At 49.7% G+C, this 18242-nt stretch overlaps 1 protein-coding gene across 1 annotated transcript; it reads right to left on the reverse strand.

The window, feature by feature from the left end:
- Positions 1 to 308: 308 nt before the first annotated feature.
- TTL (tubulin tyrosine ligase) lies at positions 309 to 16305 on the reverse strand. Its single transcript, XM_082277031.1, has 7 exons — positions 15975 to 16305; positions 12205 to 12283; positions 10284 to 10516; positions 7060 to 7195; positions 6698 to 6967; positions 5656 to 5799; positions 309 to 3399 (listed from the first exon to the last, which is right to left on the reverse strand). Exons 1-7 carry the CDS (start codon positions 16129 to 16131, stop codon positions 3282 to 3284), a joined length of 1137 nt encoding a protein of 378 aa, XP_082133157.1. The 5' UTR covers positions 16132 to 16305; the 3' UTR covers positions 309 to 3281.
- Positions 16306 to 18242: the final 1937 nt, after the last annotated feature.

Genomic DNA, 18242 nt, shown 5'->3' on the forward strand with positions numbered 1-18242 from the left:
GCCCTCTGCATCCGTGTCACCCGTGTTCCTCCCTCCCCCCGCCCAGCCACGTGCGCCCCAAGAACAGGAGCCTGAACACCCGCCCAGGCCCATCACTCTCTGCCACTTCCGCACGCCTGGAATCCCGAACAACCCCGCTATTCCACAGCTCCCACCAGTGCCAGGACAGCTCAGGGGGCGAGGCCATTCCCGGGGTCCCGCACGGTGAGAGAGGGGGAACGCACCACAGGCACCCACGAGAAGCGTTCCCTGGGGACTTGGCACCCCAGGGACCCGCTGCGCCAAGGAAACACCACAGGCTGTGGGGTTTGCATGTTTTAATGATGGTTTAGGAGAGATGTGGATAGATGTGAGCTCACCGGAGAGCCGGGAGCTCAGGCATTCGGCAGCCCCACATGCACATGCTGACGTGAGAGCAGCTGGGCACACGACCCCGAGCCCGACGGGCAGCCAGCTGGTCAGTGCCCCGTGCACCCCACATCCTCCCAACACCAGGGTTTCCCAAGGGCTGCCACAGCAGACGCTGTCATGGAGCATGGTTATGAACGGCACAGAGTTGCTCTCCTGGGAGAGAGCTGCCTGTGTAGAACAAGAAATGCTGGGAGCAGGGACATGCAAGCAGTCCTGAAGGGCACTGGTCACAGTCATCTGGATGAAACCAGGGTTTGAGCCTTTCTTAAGACTTCTCCGGCATTCTCCATGGACTGTGGGCAGCCACCAGATTTCAGCAGAAGCACAACATGACTAACTTGTATGGAACAAGCCACATGGGAGTTACCTGAAACCCAGAGTCCAGTGGGACCAGACCCTGCTGGACAACGCAGCCAGAACACCTGGGCCAGAAATTCTTCATGGATGACATGAAGGGATACAACTAAGACTAGAGACATTCTGCAATATGGTAGGTGTCTTCTGGAAACCCAGCAGTATCCTGGGTGAAAGCTCAGGAAAGAGAGTAAGACCTTTTCTATTGACCTTTTAGCTGAAATAAACTAGAAAACATTTATTGTTGTATATTCCTAAAAAAAGAAACAACCAAAAGTCTCACAGGGGCTTGTGAGCATCACTTGCAAGGTGCACCCATGGCTGCAATGCCCAGGCCTCAGCCACACACACATCCTCTACTCCACCTCATAGCTAATATTTTGGGCAAAACTTTAGGCACCGTGCTCTCTGTCCTTTATCATTTACCTTCTGTGCTTTACTTTGAGGGGCACTTTGAGAGAAGGTGGAAATTACATATTTTCCTCCAGGGGATGTTGCTTATTCCTGAAAAATTCAGCAGAGGATTAAAGTGTCCCTGAAACACTACCTCCCCCAAGCCCAGCTGGAAAGGCAGGGTATGAATAGCTGCATCGTCTGTGGTTGTGGCTCTACCACCAAGCATTATCTAAATTTCCCTTTTGAGGAGAAGGATGGGTCTAGCACCCCAGAAAACGAGCGTTTCTCAGTTCACTGTGATGGGGAAAATCTTCTGTTCTCGTCTGCCTCGGAGCTTATGAGAGCCCAGCTGTGATCTCAGACACATCCTGGATGAGAGCAATTGCTCTGAGATCTTCCCACTGCTGGGCAAAAAAGGTGCGGTTTTTAAGCTCACCTAAGCTAACATGAAAATGTCAGTGGAGAGATGTGATGAACTTTGCAAGCTGAGTAACAACTCTAAACAGCCCACATTTTACCTTGGTGTGTTACCACCACACTTTACCTGGACTGCAGTGAAATTCTGACACCTCTGTGCTATCATAAGGTTAGAAAACACAACCAGTCCTTCCCCCCACACCCTTCTCCCTGCTTATCACCCAGTCTTTCCTGTCAGGATTGTTTGCTGCATGAAGAACTCTGAAACCTCCATCACAAGCAGAGGTGAGTACGCCAAAGTGCTAGGTTCTTCTGAGGAAGGCAGAAATTCCATTGCTTAATTCACTTCCCATTACATACAGGCAGCTTGTAATCTCCACAATGTCTTCTTGTTTGTAAGTTACAGGGAACAGGAACCAGTTTCTTTCCATGACCACCTCTCCCTGCCAGAGGGATGTGCTGGGCTCACACTGGAAATTCAGATACACTTCACAAGGTGGGAAACATGACAGGGATTTAGGTTATACTTGCAGCAGACGTTAGCTCTGAAATTCAGAGACCTCAAGGAATTTAACCTCTCCTTCCCCCCAAAGCACCTGATTTCCCAGATGTGTGGCAAACAGGAATCTCTCTCCTGGTCTACAAAACCTCACCCACCTTCCCCCTAGCTAAGATCAAGTTGTGGACTGTGTTCAGTGCAGAAGATTGCAGTATTTGTCAGACGGAGGAGAGTAAAATTGGCTGGATCAAATGGGATTTGGGTAGAAAGGTTTCAGGTTCAAGCCTCAAGTAAAATATGAAGGTGAAAGCTGAGAGAAGAGCCTAAATTCACTGCAGTGCCTCAGAAGAAACTGGGATCAGGTTTCTGCTACTTGAAACACTCAGCACAAAGTGATGCTGGAAATCCTACAGCCTGCCGGTGAGCTCCGAGGGGGTGTCTCTACCTCTTTTAAGCAGAATCCAACTGCCTCAGACTGGGACAGACATTGATTCAAATCTCAATACGAAAAGGGATAGCTATAAATAAAGAAAATCACCTTCCTTGCTTGGGTTAATTCACCACCTGCAGTTCAGCACCCTTTTGCCAGCCGCTGCCTGGGTGTTCAGCCCACCAACTTGGAAAATAACCTAAGGAAACTGACTTCTTGGTGTTCCCGGTTTTAGGCACCCTGCGATGCCAGAGAGCTTGCTCCTTTCTATGTTACAGATCAGGAACAAAGGAAAGGAGTCACCTATTTGGAGCCAAGCTAAGGCACTAATGATGCAGTAGGTGAGGAAAGAATAAACACAGCGGGAGGAGGACAACTCCATCGTTCTCTTCACTCGATTCCCTTAAAAAACCCAATGTTATCTCTATAGAAAAGGAGGAACTAATACAGCATTACAGTATCCCTGCTGGGGTTTCATATTAAGGTTGTTTTGTTGTTCTCCCAGAGAGATTTGTTTCAGGTATCAAAGTCACAGGAGCTGTTTCTAAAGTGGATTTTGGTGAATGCAGGCAGAGTTATCGAGTTATCTGAGCAGCTCTAGCTCATCGCAGCTCTGTGAGGATGCCTGTTTTGTTGTTTTTCCCTGTGGTCTCCCAGAAAATATGAAGCCTGTCTCTATCACTTTTTGGCATGTTACTGAGATAAGCCACCAAACTGTGCTGACCCGGGGGGTGCAGTCTGTCCCTGTTCACAGCAGTGGCAGTTGTGTTGTCATCACAGCTTGATGAAGATCGATGATGACTGGCTCATCTTCTGCCCAGTGTCGTTGAGGGGGAAAACGCTGGAGATGGCTACATCCACAATTCCTTGGCAGAGCTCTGCATACAGCTTCCTAAGAGATGAGAGAGAGAGAATCAGATACCCAGGCAGGACAAACCAGCAGACCCCTGGCCAATTTTTATGTAGGAATGCATTTTCCCAGCAGGATCTACAAGATCCTATTCCCATTACAAGGAGTTTCAGGGTGGCAAACGGGAGGAGAGCAGTATCTATTCTACCTCCTCCCTGTTTACACCAAAAACTATCTTCTTTTTCCATGGTGATAATTCCCAGTATTCACAAAGGACCACAAAATCCATTATCTATGTTTACAGTCAGGTCAGGCTTCTGAGCAGAGGCTCCACACCCTCAGGCCCCAGACTTGAGTCTCCACAAGATGCACAGGGGCAGAAAACATCTCAGGGCTCCCTGTACCAGCCTTCCAACTCAGGGAGTTGGGATTTACTGCACCAGACCCTGTTCACAAGGGAATGTGCCCCAGAGGGGCTGCTCTGATGCATTCCTGGTTTGATGAAATGTGCTGGGGTGCAGCTGTACACATCAGCTTGTGACCAGGCACAGGGGCTTCACAGGACCCTCAGACATGTGGGATGTGTTTCACCATGGCACAGCTCGTGCACAGCAGGATTAGGGAGAAGAGAGACAAGGTGTTTGAGATGAGTTAACAACAGCTTCATTTTCTGCTGGAGGAAATACACGTGTAACCTCCCTGAATGCGCTGGCATCTGGGACATATTTAGTACCACAGGTGTTTTTCCCAGGATTAACAATGTCTTTTACTCCATGGCACTGGGGCTATGTGACAGTAAGATGTTTTTTCAGCTCCTGGGAATGTTATTGCTTTCAGCAGCCATTTTTTTTCCCTCTTTAAACGGAAGCTGTGTGATACAAGTGCTATAAATTAGAGTAACCCTGAACAGGAGAAGCCACAAATAGCCAAAATCTACCTCAGCTGCTTTCAATCTTCCAAGTGCCCAACAAAGCCCTTGCTCTTCCAAGAGGCACAAAACAAACAGGGCACTGCTGCAATCCAAATCCACCCAGGAAAGCCAAATTCTACCCATACAGCAACACAGGGAGGCGCAAGGGAGTATTGCACCCTGATGCACACTGTGAACAGGGCATCCTGGACACAGAAAGCTCCCCAAGCTCTAGCCCTGAAAAGGCTGCTGAACAGGCTGCCTGGTAGGTTTGACCTGCATTTTTTGTCTCCTGTTAGTGATGATTTAATCTAATTTAATCAAATCTAATCTGATCAAATTCTAATGCAGTGGTGTATGGCCTGTTCTGTTTTGCTGGGTTTTTTTTTAATATGATACAGATGCTCACTTAGCAAAAATGTCTGGTCTCCTGCAGTTGTCTCAATCATGTAATACAGCACCTCCCACTGTGCCTACACAGAGATGTTCATGGCCAGGGCTGTTTGGCTGTTCCAGCCTCCCTGTGGCTGCTGGAAGAAGCTATAATCCAATCTCTGCGATACCAAAAGGGTTAATTCAATTTTTACTGTGCCTCTGAACTCTTAGCAGAGAAACAAAGCATGCAAAATCTGCTTTTCCACCAAGGACGGCTGGAAGATAAGACGACATCTGGCTCAGGAATGCAGGCACAGCCAAAACAAGGACTGAATCTGGGAACCTGGGGAGGGTTTTTTGGTAATGGGCAAATTGTAATACGCATGTAGTGACTGTATATAAGCAACCCACTTGTAAAATCACGTGAGCACATGAGGTCAGGAGTTATCCCTCGTGTGACCTGAATAAATGATGCCCTTCTTAACACTAAATTGGTGTTAAGGAGTCTTTATTCCAGTTTTCAGAGATTTGGTAACATCTGCAGCATCCACAGTGGGCACTGGGGTCCTACTGCCTGCAAATTTAGTCACTCACTTCCAGCTGCTGCCCTTAATGCTACCTACTCATTTAACACGTGTTCATACAAAGAGCAGCCACCAGTGGCTCCACAGGAGAGACTGAGAAACAATCTGACTCCCAAAGCATTGAATCTGCAAACATAACTTCAACCCAAGAGTAATAAAAATGACCCAAATTGTATTCAAACCCATTTGTTAAAAACCCAGGTTAGTGCCCCATCTCATGTGGGAAAGAAGCTGGGGGATACCAAACACTGAGACAGAAGCAAAGAACCCAAACTGGCACTTGGAGCAGTGTCCAGTGTTAGCCTGAAAAACTCCCTTGCCATTCACTTTCTTTCACCTTTTTCACTTGGAGCTGGGACATAGCCACATTTTGGGTGACACATGTGAATGGTGGCATCACAAGGGTATTCCAGAAGCTGATTTACTCACTGGGCACATGCTGGGGCCCCATTGACTTCTATTAGCCAGACCTTCAGCTCCTCATCCACCATGAAGTCGAAGCCAAAGAGCTGGAAGCTCTGGTAGTGAAGATGCTTCGTGCTGATTGCAGGCTCTATACACATAAGGCAGCTTCTGTGAAGGGAAAAGCAGAAACTCAGGGTTAAGGCTGCTGTGGACACGTGCATTGCACAGTTAAGTGACAGGGGCTGCCCTGGAACTGCCCCAAATTACAAGTTATGTCCAACACATGCCATGGTAACCAGGTCCGTGCAAGTGAGATCCCATGACCACGTAAATCCACGTGGGGACACCCCTGAGTTTACTCACAAAGAGCTGGAGAGCAGCATCCTCCCTCACTACTGGGTCAGGCAAGCTGAAAAACACGATATGCAATGCCACAGAGGGCTGCAGCAGGTCCCCAGGGAATTGCCACTGCATGCTCATTTGCCTCCAAGTCCCTCAAAGGTTATGCCATGTCTTTTTAGTGCAATCAACAGCAATGGGGTACTTGCAAAGCAAGTTCCTTCAGGAAGGACTGCTTTGTCAAGACCTGGAATCTCTGCAGCACCAAGACCTCTCTCCAGGCACTTTCTATGCCCAGGAGGGAACTGGCTCTGTGTGGACTGAGTAAGATGACCTAGGCAAAAGCCATGTGCTGCTGCTTGCTGATGGTGGGCGAAGAAGCATCCAGAGCCCAGACTTGAGTCCAGCTTTACTTCCCCTGTAGTCCCTTTTTTTAATCTCAACCTCTCCCAGCCCTGTCTTTTGACCTGCTCTCTTCCCTTTTCATTCCATCCTTCTCCAGCCACAGCTGGCAAAACACAGAGACATGGACACATACCATTGGGGCAACTGCACCCACAGAAGTGCCTTTTCATTGAGCAGTGACATGGGCATATTTATGGCCTTATCTTAAATTTATGCAATTTAAACCTTTCCCTTCTTGGTCTGCCTGCTTCCCCAGCTGTGTCCACACACAATCCCTGTCCCTGAAGGGTTATGTTTTCCTTGGCAGCAGGCAGCTGGCTACCTTATTATGTGTTTGATTTGCAGTAAGATGCTATTCTCAAGCGTCGTGTTCAGGGCATCCATCAGATACTGGTTGAACTCCTCGAAGAACATTTCATTCCCTTCCTCATACCGCCCGTAGTTTTTGGAATATTCCTTCTGAATGCAGTGATTGGTCAAGTGGCAGGTTTTGTCCTGGAAATTAGCACTGTTATATGGTTCGGAAGAGGTCCGCAGGACACCCTCTCTGTAGAGGTAGATATTATATTGATGATCCACGAGAACCCAGCTCCTGGGGGACAGGAGAACAAACTCTAGTCTCAGTGGCTCAAAAAGAAACAGCAATAAAAAGAAACCTGGTATTGCAAAGGCAGAAAGGGTTACCTGATGTCAAACTTGCGATGCCCTGGCTCTAAAAGTAGAGGATTCTCCAGGTATTTCTGAATCACATGCACTTGTCCCTGCTCATCGATGAAGTCCAGGAGCTCTGCAGCCTCTGAGGAAATCAGGATCCCTTCCCCTGGCACAGAAAGTTGAAGACAAAATTATGTAGAGGATCCTTCCACCTTTGTTGGAGTTTTTCAGGCCCCAAGTGGACTGTGGCTCATCAGCCCAAAAAGCAACATGCAAGAGCCTATGGCCCCAGGGTTGGCCTAAGCAATGTCACATTCACTCCGTGGGAACCAATCTGTGGAGGCATCTCTTTCTTACCATGCCACGGCTCTTTGGCTCCCCAGAAACCAGGCCTAATGCAAATGGGAATGATATGGCACAGCCTGCCCAGGGCACATCTGTAGGGGGGGTTGGCTGCTGAGGTGTGAGGAGATGCACAGCAGACAGAGACCTGGGCAAGCAGTGAGGCAGCTGCTTGGTTTGAGGGCATTTTGTTTTCTTTTATGTCTTTTTTTCTTCCTATCTAGCTTGGCAGGAGTAGGAAAGTGTGGTGGTGTTTGTATGTGGCACTTGATGAATTCGGTTTAATTTTTCCCTGGTTTTCAGCAGTTTATAGAGAACAGGAGGGTTGGCACATTTTCTGTAAAGATTTTTGCCTTTCTTTTTTATCTGGGGAGGAAAGTTTGTGGGTTTTTTTATCCTAGACTCAAGACTTTCTTTCCCTGTCTGGCTTCTCTGGCTGCCAGAGGCAGTCACACATGCACACTAGTGCAGTGTTGCTCTGCTCACTGAGTTCATTTATGTTATTATTAAAATCAGTGCTGCATAAGGAAAAGTACTATTTTAAATTGTTCATCCATGTAGTCAGTGATCCTGCTGTGGAAGCTCTTCATTAAAAAAATGAACTGCGCCTTTTAAATACTCCCACATTTTGGCTGAAGCTGTCACTGTTCATTTCTTGCAAGAGTCCAAATAGGAAAATTCTGTTGCAGAGCACTGAAGAGAGACCATTTTCCTTCTGGGATTTCATAAAGGAATGGCATGGTGCCATGAGGGATAAGCCAGCTCAGGTAGAGTTATCAAACACTCCTCTGGCACTATGCGCCTTGTTGAGGCACTCGTTAACCTTTTGGACCAAACTTGATGACTTAAGTCTTAATTTTGTGCTGAATGTTTTTGAGAAAAGACTGTGCAAAAAACCCCACTCTTCGAGTAGGAATTGAAGGGATAATAGAGGTTTGGAACACAGGCAGTTTGACGGGACCATCCCATGAAAAATGCTCCTAGCTATGACTTCTGAAGGTCGCTGCCAGCCCTGCAGGAACTCCCACTGCTCCATTCTCTGCTCAGCTTTCCAGCCCTACTGACCTCCCATTCATCCCAGTAGCCTCCACTGACAGGAAGTCTGTCCTCAAGGTCTTTTTCTCACTCATGCTTTATGCAGGGGGCAAGATTTTTTAGTCTCCTGATCAGAGCGGAGCAAGGCAGAACCTTGCACTGGCACAGCTTCAGGCTGTGTCCTGAGGGAAGGAGGGAAACAACATCCCTAAGGCAGTAAAGCCTCTGCAGTGGGGAGATCAGCAGGCACCAATTCCACACTGGACAGATGGCAAACCAAGGGGAGGGTCAATCTAACTGGGCACCCAGGCAGCAACCCAGTGAGGCAGCAAAGCAGCTTATGTGGGGCAGCTGTCCCTGCTCTCAAAGAAAACACCAAAACCTCCAGCCACAGTTGCAAACTCTTAAAACGTTTGAGTCAGGGCATCCAAAACCTTTAAATTTCCTGTTACTGATGGATAACCAAGCCTCTCTTAGACCTGTCCCAAGACAGGGGCTGTGCCTGAGCTGTATATTTCTTGGTAATTAACACCAACAAGCTTTCTTCATCAGAAGTAATCCCCAGACATGTAAAACTTCCCTCTAGAAGATATTACCATGAGACTCTGCTTTCCACTTCAATTTGCAGCAGCACACTGATGAATACAAAAGGCCACTCTGCTTTAGTGCAGAAAAGATGAGATCACGCTTGCATAAAGTATCTGAAGAGTCTGAACCTCCTCAGCCTGGAGCAGACCACAGCAACTGCCTTTTCAAATGCCCAGATGGGTTTTTTGCCAGTTTACCACACAGAAACACATTTCCAAACTGGCATAACAAAAGGACTCATCTGTCCTTTGTTCCTGATGAAAATACTCTTCCAATACTTCTTGGTGACTCAGCCAAGAGAGCAGAACAAAGAGAGAAGCCAGTGTGAAGGACAGTTTTATCCTGCAGCCTCCCTGCAACCAGTTCTGGCTTTCACATTCTCTTTTTGCAAGACTGTATCCAAAGTGACTCTGCAAATATGAATAATACATATGGACTTGTTCCCTTTGAAAAGGTCAGGTCCTTCCTCAGGCTGGGCTCTGCTGCACACATGGCAAGGTAAGTTTTTAAATACCACCATTCTCATAATGTGCCCATGGTAACACCGTAACTGACAGAGAGAGCATCCAGTTATCAAAGCACTGCCTCTATAGCTGTGTCCAGCTATCTCATAACTCATTATTTCTGTAAAGTGAGTGATGGAATGATCCTGGAACAAGGAAGAACATATTACCACTTGGGTATCTATTGTCCTATTCAGATTAAATGGACAGACAGACACTGCAATGCTGGTCTTTGCTCTGGTACACTCCCCTGAGGTTTGGCTGCAATTTTGATGCACTGAGCTCGTGGCTGCTCAGCCAGTCTCTCGGTGTGACCATGGGCAGGCCACTGGCACCAGGCATCTGAGTCTGGTCGAAAGACGAGCAGGATTTCCACCCAGGAGAAGGCAAGCTTAGCTGCAGCATGGGGAGTTGGGCTCCTTGCCCTTGAAGGTTGCTGTCCTGCCTGTTGACCGCCTCCTTATATCCTGTTCTGCTCCCTCTAACCTGTTCTCCACATTCCCCTCACTTACTGGTCCCTGCTGCCTTCTCCCTGCAGCACTTTCCCACATTTTGAGGTGCATGTGTAGAAGAGTGCAGGCCCTTTCACTGCCATGCATGTTCTAGGTAGCACGTGCACACACCACACTGCTTGTCGGGAACCCCGTGCTGGCTTGACTGGCATGCAGTTGGCGGGTGAAGCCCTTTACAGACAGACCAGCTTGGCTCAGCCAAACCCTGGGACTCTATGGATCATGTAAAGAATGAGGAATAAAGAGAAATAGCTCCTGGTGCTGGAGAATGAACCTTTGGCACCAGCTGAGGACTTGGCGATCCACACGTTGCCTTCTTTGCCTTCCCGCCGCCTGTTGTAAGCTGCCAGGAACACTTCCCGCTCATCCGTCCTCGAGTTGTTTATGAGATGGTGAATTCCATTCTGTGCTGGAGCCACGGGGGTCTTCAAGTTTGTTGGGTAAATCACATATGACTCAGGGAACCACGTGCAGGACTCCGATAGCTCAGGGCTTGTCTTGATTAGCCTGGGTGAAGAGAGAGAGGCTGTTAATCTCCAGAGTGTCCCCACCTGCACGGGGATTGTTTAATAAGGAAAGATCATCATTAACTGGGCTCTTTTGCTCAATGATGAATGGCAGCTTACAGACAGTCTGTGCTAAACTATCCTATTTTCCTTAGACCCCTGAAATTAGAGTTTCCCTAAAGATATCACGGCAACCCCAGCCCACAACAAAGGACTACTCTTTGAACCATAACCTGCATGCTTTCATTGAACATTTTATTGATAGCATGGATATCATGAAACTAACAGCTGAGACGTTTCCATGCAACTAGAGCTTGTGGTGCATTCCCTGCATCATCTCTGCACAAGAGAATTGAGGAGGGGTGTTTGCTGACACGGCTCGGGGCAGGAAGGATGCTGTGATCATGACTGGCAAAAGGAAAGCCAGAGCAGTAATGCTCTGTGCTGGTGCTTAGCCCTTGATCCCATTCCCACTGGGAATGTCCCAGTTGTGTATGAAGACCACTGGGAACCCACAAACAGCTACATGTTTCACATCCCAAGGTGTCTGGGATCCCTCTGGCACATCTCTCCTACCAGTAATGTGTGGAGATGCCAGCAAATTCCTGTTAGCAGAGCCCAGGCCTGTTTTCTTTCAGAGCCAAGGGAGCTGCCTGCCTCTCCAAATGCCTGTGCTTTGCTTAAGGCCAGAAGTAGAGTTCATGAGGTGCCGACTCTTTCTGTGCATTTGTGCCTCTCTGCTGAGGTGGCAGTGAGTCAGTGGCACTCTGGGAGCTCTGAGGAATGTCATTTGTTGTCCTCTGGGTTCCTAAGTAGCTTGATGCACGGTTGACCCTACAGTTAGAAAGGTCAGCCAAGCTGCAGGGTATAAAAACAGGTGTGCAAGTGCTTTTAGCACTCTAGGTAACAGGCTAAAGAGAAATCCAGCTGAGGAGCTCTGTAAGTGCTTGTTTAAAAATACTCCTCCACTTTCTGACAAACACCATCACCACTGCCAGGAAAGCAATTAGGAAGAGGCTCTTTGCAGGGGGAGGAGAGGCCTTGGATCAGCACATGCTGTCTGCAGGACTGCATCAGTGAGAGGCAGCACAGACTCTAATGGGCAATCAAATTGCTGAAGGAGACCAAGAGCTCTGACATGAAGATATTCTAGTGGGAGCAGAGTTTGCACAGGGACGAGGGTTATTTACAATGAAAGTTCATCCACATTTCCTCAGGAGATCCTGGCATGGCAGGTCATGCAGAAATAACTCCCAGAGCTCTTCCTGGAGATGTCTCCAAGCATTTGTTTGACCAACAAATCTGATTAGCTAAAGGCACATTAGTGTCTCTTCTCTCTATGAAATAGAGAATAAAAGGAGAAGGTTTTAATTAAATGTCTACAAGGAAAAAGAGCAGCTATGTTTGGGTTTCTTTTTCCTCTAGACTTTGCTCCAATCTGATTCAATACACTCTGTGGTTTCAAGTAGATACAACTCAGTGGAAATGGCATTTCCCCTGAAGTCACAGAGAGGCCTTTGTGCACACAAACAGCTCTAGAGACCAGCCCGGGAGTCTGAAGGCAGCACATGCTAGGACACTCCCAGGGCAGCTGCTCTGTGAAATACCCTCCAAACAGGTTCAGCACTCGACAAGGGTTAGAAGAGAAGCTTCTGCCATGCCCATCTAACATTTCAGTGAATTTCTTACTTCACCAGAGATGCTTTGCGGCACAGCTTGTCTGCTCCCCTGTAGTAATTCACCAGCTGCACAAGTCCAGGTTCATGGCCTAAGAAGGGGAAACAGAGGTCAGACAAACTCCTCAGTGAATAAAGGGAAAACAGCTGCTTGGTACAAAGGGCCTGTGCAGTAGGGGGAAAAAAATGGAGGCTTGTTCCTGCATTACAGAAACAGGCTGTAAACTGGTACTGGCTCCTGTGGTTTCTTTCATTCAGTTACAAAAAGCCAGGTAGTTACCCATTTGTTTTTAATCTGACACATCCATCTTGCAAAGGAAAATAATTCTTTCCTAATTCACACTGGGAACTGGCAGCACCACCCAGAAGCGTTCTCCATCTGCTGGTGTAAGTTTTTAAGAACCAAGATTTCAGTAACTCTTAAATACAAGTGGAGGATGCAGGGAAACACACCATGACACAAAGATCACACCTTAGCAAAGGGCTTCTTTTTCTTTGTCATGTACAGCAAGATTCCCTCTTGGACCTGGTATCACAAAACACTGGGAAACCTCGAAAGACTTGGAGTCTTGCTTCTTTCTAGCAGTTTGCAACAAGACATCTGGGGTGGGAAGGAACCTCTGGGAATCTCTGGTCCAACCTCTTGTTCAGTCAAAGTCTGAGTATCTCTAAAGATGGAGATCCTACTGCTTCTCTAACTCCTTGTCCCAGTGCTTGGCTGCCAACCTGTGTCCCCTTGACTATCCTGATGGCCCCTGCTATAGTCACTCCAGGGTGTTTAAGCCTTTCTTGCACTGGGAAGTCCCAAACTGGCCCCAGTATCCCGCTGTGTGGCCTCAGCGTGCCACAAAGAGTGCTAAACAGATGGCTACCTCCTTACCAACACTGGACTTCACACCACAGTCTCCCTGCCTTCACCTTTTCACACTACAGAAACACTTGTGCTCAGCTGGAAGCTCTCTGGGAGGGACCAGAATCCTGAAAAAGGATTCAGAGTTTTACTTATCCTCCTTGGTGCTTGCCTGGGATAAAAGGCCTGGAGCAAACATCACCTTAAATACCAGGCAGCTGCAAGATCACAGAGAGTGAATATCTATTTTCAGCCTGAAAGTCACTTCCCTGACCTGGGTCACTTTTATTCACAGATCTTTAAATACAAGATAGCTGAAAACCATCCTGCAGAAAAGATCTGTAACTTCAGGCACTTCAATGCGCAGCCAGCATGGCCAGGTTTTTTGGCTTTTTTTTTCTGAAAAGAAAATAATAAAACCCCTCATATTTTCTTCCATTTCCAGTTTATCCTGGGGAGACACATCCTCACTGGTTTCCTGAGCATCACCACAGAGCAGTGGGCTGCAATGTAGAGTTGGGTGGCCAGCAAACAGGGAGCACGAGGCAGGAAGGGAAACTTCTGGGCAGGTTGTGAGGTCTGTGCCATGCATTTAGTGGGATTAAAAAGCTGCCAAGGCACTGACCAAAGAGGCAATCTTCTCCTGGCCAGCACAGCATAGAGTCCAGCGCCCCCTGCTACATGAGGCCTCTGCAGCCTCTTCCTCCTTTCCATCCCCTCAGCACAAACTGCTTTTCTGCTGGACCCAGACACATCTTAAGGGTGCAATCCCCCAGGAATTAGGTTATCAGTGAGAGCTACAGAGGTCCCTGCAGCTAGGCAGAGACAGTGGTGCATGCTGAGAGTCCCCACTTCTCTCCGTGATCCAGCTTAGGCCCTAAGTAATGCAAATCCCTACAGTTCCCCGAATTAATGTCTGCTTCCACTGAGTAGAGCCCTTAGGAAAACCAAGCCAGCTTTGATGCAACAGTTGCTCAGGAAGACGAACCAGAGAAGATACAGCTTTTTGGAAAATGTACCAAAATAACCATGTTATTTTTGGTCTGAATCTACTGATTTCAGGCAACCAGTTCCTGCAATCGGAGGATGGTTTAAAGAAGCCAGAGCCAAAGCATGGCCCCTTCTCCACAGGTTATAGATGTGTCTTGGCTCTGAGAAATGGTTTGAGTTTTTGGGCATCCCATGGCAACACATGCTGAAAGGCTCAGTGAAGCCCTTCTATCATCCCAGGACACTTTTGGAGGATGGAAGGGGTTAGAGATGGCCACAAGCCCACCATGGCTGGATGTGCTGTGCATGTTCATCAAAGAACTGCACTCGTTCTGCAGTGAGGCCTGATGCTCACAGGTCCTCCATGCTCGGCATGTTAAAGCACAGGTCTGCCTGCTGTGCCTGCTGCCAGCCCATGTGAGCATCCTCACTGCCTGAGCCTCTCCTGGCGCTTCCCTGCCTGCTGCAGACACCCCAGTGCTGGGAGGTGACCAGATGGCATTGCCATGTGATGGGGACTTTCCACTCACAAATGTGGAGGAGACAAGGGAGAGGTGCTGGAGCTGGTGACTTGCAAATCTGAAAGAGCAGCCAGAAATGAGTCTCTGCTGCAAGAAAGGGGCTGCAAAGCCATCCTGCACCAGAGCTGCTGGAGTGAGGGGGCTCGGCCTGTTCTGATGTTTCTCCAGCCAGAAGCAGTGCTGCAAAATCATCCCAGAAAGAAAGAAACCAGGACCGAGATGACAGTGCATCCCTGCTCCCCGCCACACCCTGCAACACTGCCAGTGCTTGGCTCGGCTCCCCCTGCTTGTGGGCACTCTCCCTCCCTGCTCCTGGGCTCTGCACCATCCAGCGGGGCAGAGGGCCAGGGTGGCTGTGCCATGGGACAGGCTGTGCCGTGGGACAAACCTGCACAGGGCAGCTCCCAGAGCCCTGCGTGTTGGCAAGGTGACAGTGGGGGCCAGGTAGCAAGGGAAAAGGTGGTAGGGCAGGGGGTGTATGGGACCCTACATACACAGGGCCTCTGGAATTACCCACACCTTGCTCCAGGCAGGGACTAGTGCCATCACCCTCACCAAGCCCTGCAGAGGCACATCCCCACCAGCCTCAGCTCTGGAGTGAAGGTTTGAGCGTGCCCGGCTTAGTCCTGTTCTGCCTCCTGTGTCAAACAGCAGAAACACCCCCATAACACATCAGCTCAGCACCGCAGTGTCCCTGCCCAGCACCCGGCAGGGAATGACACTGGAACCACCGCGACCCCACAAGCGCACGCTGTTTGTCGGAAGCCCCCTGCAGTGGTGCAAACAGCCCCAAGGGCACTGCCGCAGGGCAAGGAAGGCACTCCGGGAAGTAGGGGCTGCACCCGGACGAGGGGCCGGGATCCTGAGGTCTGAAACTTGTCACAGGGAGGTCTCCGGGTGCCCCTTTCCCACCCCCGCCCCTCCCACTGCTGCACCACAGCTCAGGCCTCAAGCTGGGCGGGGGTGTTTTGGGGAGCACCGGTGAAATCACTCTCCGGGAGCTGGGGAAGGGGATCCTTCGAGGCCTGGCTGCCGTCAGCAGGGCCCGCAGAGAGCCCTGCCGGGCGTCCGGAGGCGGCTGTACAGAGATCCCGCAGTGCCTGAGCTTTGTTCGGGCGCCGGAGGCCGGGGTGGCCGCCGAGCCGCAGTGCCAAGGAGCCGCGGGTCGGGGAGCCCCGGGGACAGGGAGCCGCGGGGACAGCGGCAGGGCGGCGAGCGGGGCTGGCGGGCACCGCCTCCCGAACCGCGGGGGCTTTGCCGGGGCGCGCCCCGCCCGTGCCCACAGCGGCGGCGGAAGGCTGCGGCGACCCGCGGCGGGGGACACCGGGGACGGCAGGGCACAGTGGCAGCCACAGACCGAAGAGGACCAGGGAGAATCCGGGCCCTGCTGCCGGCGGGGGCGGGCGCGGGGAGGACCCTTACCGAGCCTGCCGAAGGGGAGCCGGTTCCTCTCGCCCAGCATCAGGTTGAAGCGGGGGTTGTCCCTGCGGAGGCGCCGCCACTGCCCGCTGGCCAGCAGCAGCCGGCTCACCTCGGTGTACACGCTGCTGCCCTCGTCCCGCACCACGAAGGTGTACATGGTGGCGGGGCAGGGGGGAAGGGGCTCCCCGCCCTACCCCCGGCGGCTCATGGGGCCCCGCCGCAGCCCAGGCAGGGCCCTGCGCGGCCGCCGCCGCCCGGCCCGGCTCCGCATGGCCGGGGCCGCCGCCCCCGCTCACCGCCCGACAGCCTGCCCAGGCGGGGACTGACCCGGAACCAGAACCGCCCTCCTGATCCCGGTCCTGATCCTGATCCGATTCCTGCTGCTCCTCCTCCCCGCCCCGTTACGCCGTGCAGCCGCCGGGGGCGGGGCCATGCGCGCCGGGCGCCCGCAGCGGGCCGGGCCTGCTGCTGCTCCCCGGTGCGGCACCGGCCGGGATGTCCCCGTCCCCTGTCCCCCAGCCCAGGCTTGGTCCCTGCAGTGCTGCCCCCACCGCTCCCCTCCGGTGCTCAAGACCCGCGGGGGATGCTCACCCTCCCTCCCCGTGGGTCGCCGCCGCCGGGCTCGGACCGCCAGCCGTGGGTGTCGGTGCTGTGCACACGAGTCCCGGGGCTGCAGCTCAGCTCTGAGCCAGTCGATCTTCTTCTTCCTAACCCATTTGACTCTTCACTTCTTGTCTTCTCATACGTTACAACCCAATTTGGTCTTTCTGGATGTGAAAAGGTCTTCTTGTTTGTTACCATCACTTCTGTCTTCCTCACAAACAAACCTGCAGCAGACCAAAGATATCTCACAAATTGAAAACTTGGAAGTCAGATTTCGTCCCCACCACAAATCAGGTTTGTCTTAACAAACCTATCAGTAATGAAAATTCTTAGGTTTTGAGTTGGTTAATGTTATGTTTTTCCTACAGATACTGTATGAGTAATGACATCAGCATTGCATGCTCTAGCTGGTTGCTGTCAATCATGATATATTTCCAAGAAATAAAGAACCTTTTGCTGAAGGAAACACAGATCGGTCATGACCTGCACATTGCCTTTTCTTTTTTTGACAGCACAAGGTAAAGTGTTAAGTGATTCATGGATGGAAAAAATTAATTTAAAAAATAGCTACTCTATTATAGCAGCTAAAAAAATTCTTCAGGCAGCTTGTTTTTGCTAGGAGGTGCTCTTGGACCTGGGATTGGATGTGCCTCTGCATCTGTTTTCAGATACATCCTCAGTGTGTGTTCTCCTCACGGTGTTGTGCGTGGTTTAGCTTAAAACACGTCACAGCCCAGGGAATCACAGAGCACCTGGGACTCAGATCCTGAAGCCATTCCCTCTTCCCAATTTGGGCACGTGCTGTTTATCAGGATTCCAAATTTATAGGAATTCCAGTTGATAGATAATTTGGTGGTTCATCTCTGTTGTTTACGTAATTAAGTGCAAGAGGCAAAGATATTCCATAAAGTTAAGATCAATGAATCAGACCAGTAAGCAGAATGGAGTCCAGTAATGAACTGCTCAATATTCCATGCAAAGTTTCCTGTAGCAAGGTGGATTTTGTGTTTGGGGTTTAGGTTTTTTTTTTTGCTTTGGGTTTTTTTTTTTGTGTTTTGTTTGTTTTTGTTTCTTTTTGTTTGTTTGTTGGGTTTTTTTTTTTTCTTGTTGGTTGGTTGGTTTTTTGGGTGTTTGGTTGTTTTGTTTCATTTTGGTTTTTTCTATACCTTAAAGTATAGCTCTTGCATACACACTAGATTTAAATGGAAAACCTTTTTTCTTCTTTGTGTCTGTAGGGAAAATGCTTGCAGTTAACCCATTCTCAGTGGGATTCCTGCATGTCCTTTTTGCTGGCTTTGAGCTTCAGTGTGAAAATTGTCCGGACCTTTTCTAAAGACAAGAAATATTTGTAGCTACAGTTTATGGTTTAAAATAAACCATAAATTACCACCCAGCTGGATTTATTAGAGCTTATTTGGGTTTGCATGATTCACACTCAGTATTTTTCTTGCTGCACTGTTTCTCGAGGTGTATAAACCAATGGACTGTAGTTTTGGAAGGCTGCGCAGTGACATGAAAGGTCAAAATCCAACAAGGCCAAAGACTGGAAGACCTTAGCACAAGGTGCCTTTATTTCCATACCCTGTTAAACCTCTGCATCCTTGCTGCTGGCCACACTCCAGAGTGGGTTAGCTCCTGCCAGCTGGTATCCTGACCTGCCTCCTC

Source organism: Coloeus monedula (assembly GCF_965178545.1).
Source record: "Coloeus monedula genome assembly, chromosome: 2".
NCBI classification, from domain to species: Eukaryota; Metazoa; Chordata; class Aves; order Passeriformes; family Corvidae; genus Coloeus; species Coloeus monedula.

Excerpts from the sequence above, each read along its gene's own strand:
- TTL (XM_082277031.1), bottom strand. The coding sequence starts at position 16,131 with ATGTACACCTTCGTGGTGCGGGACGAGGGCAGCAGCGTGTACACCGAG. Across the intron at positions 5,800-6,697 it reads CAAATCAAACACATAATAAG|AAGCTGCCTTATGTGTATAG; the intron begins GTAGCCAGCTGC and ends TTCCCTTCACAG. Across the intron at positions 3,400-5,655 it reads GGGGCCCCAGCATGTGCCCA|GAAGCTGTATGCAGAGCTCT; the intron begins GTGAGTAAATCA and ends CTCATCTCTTAG.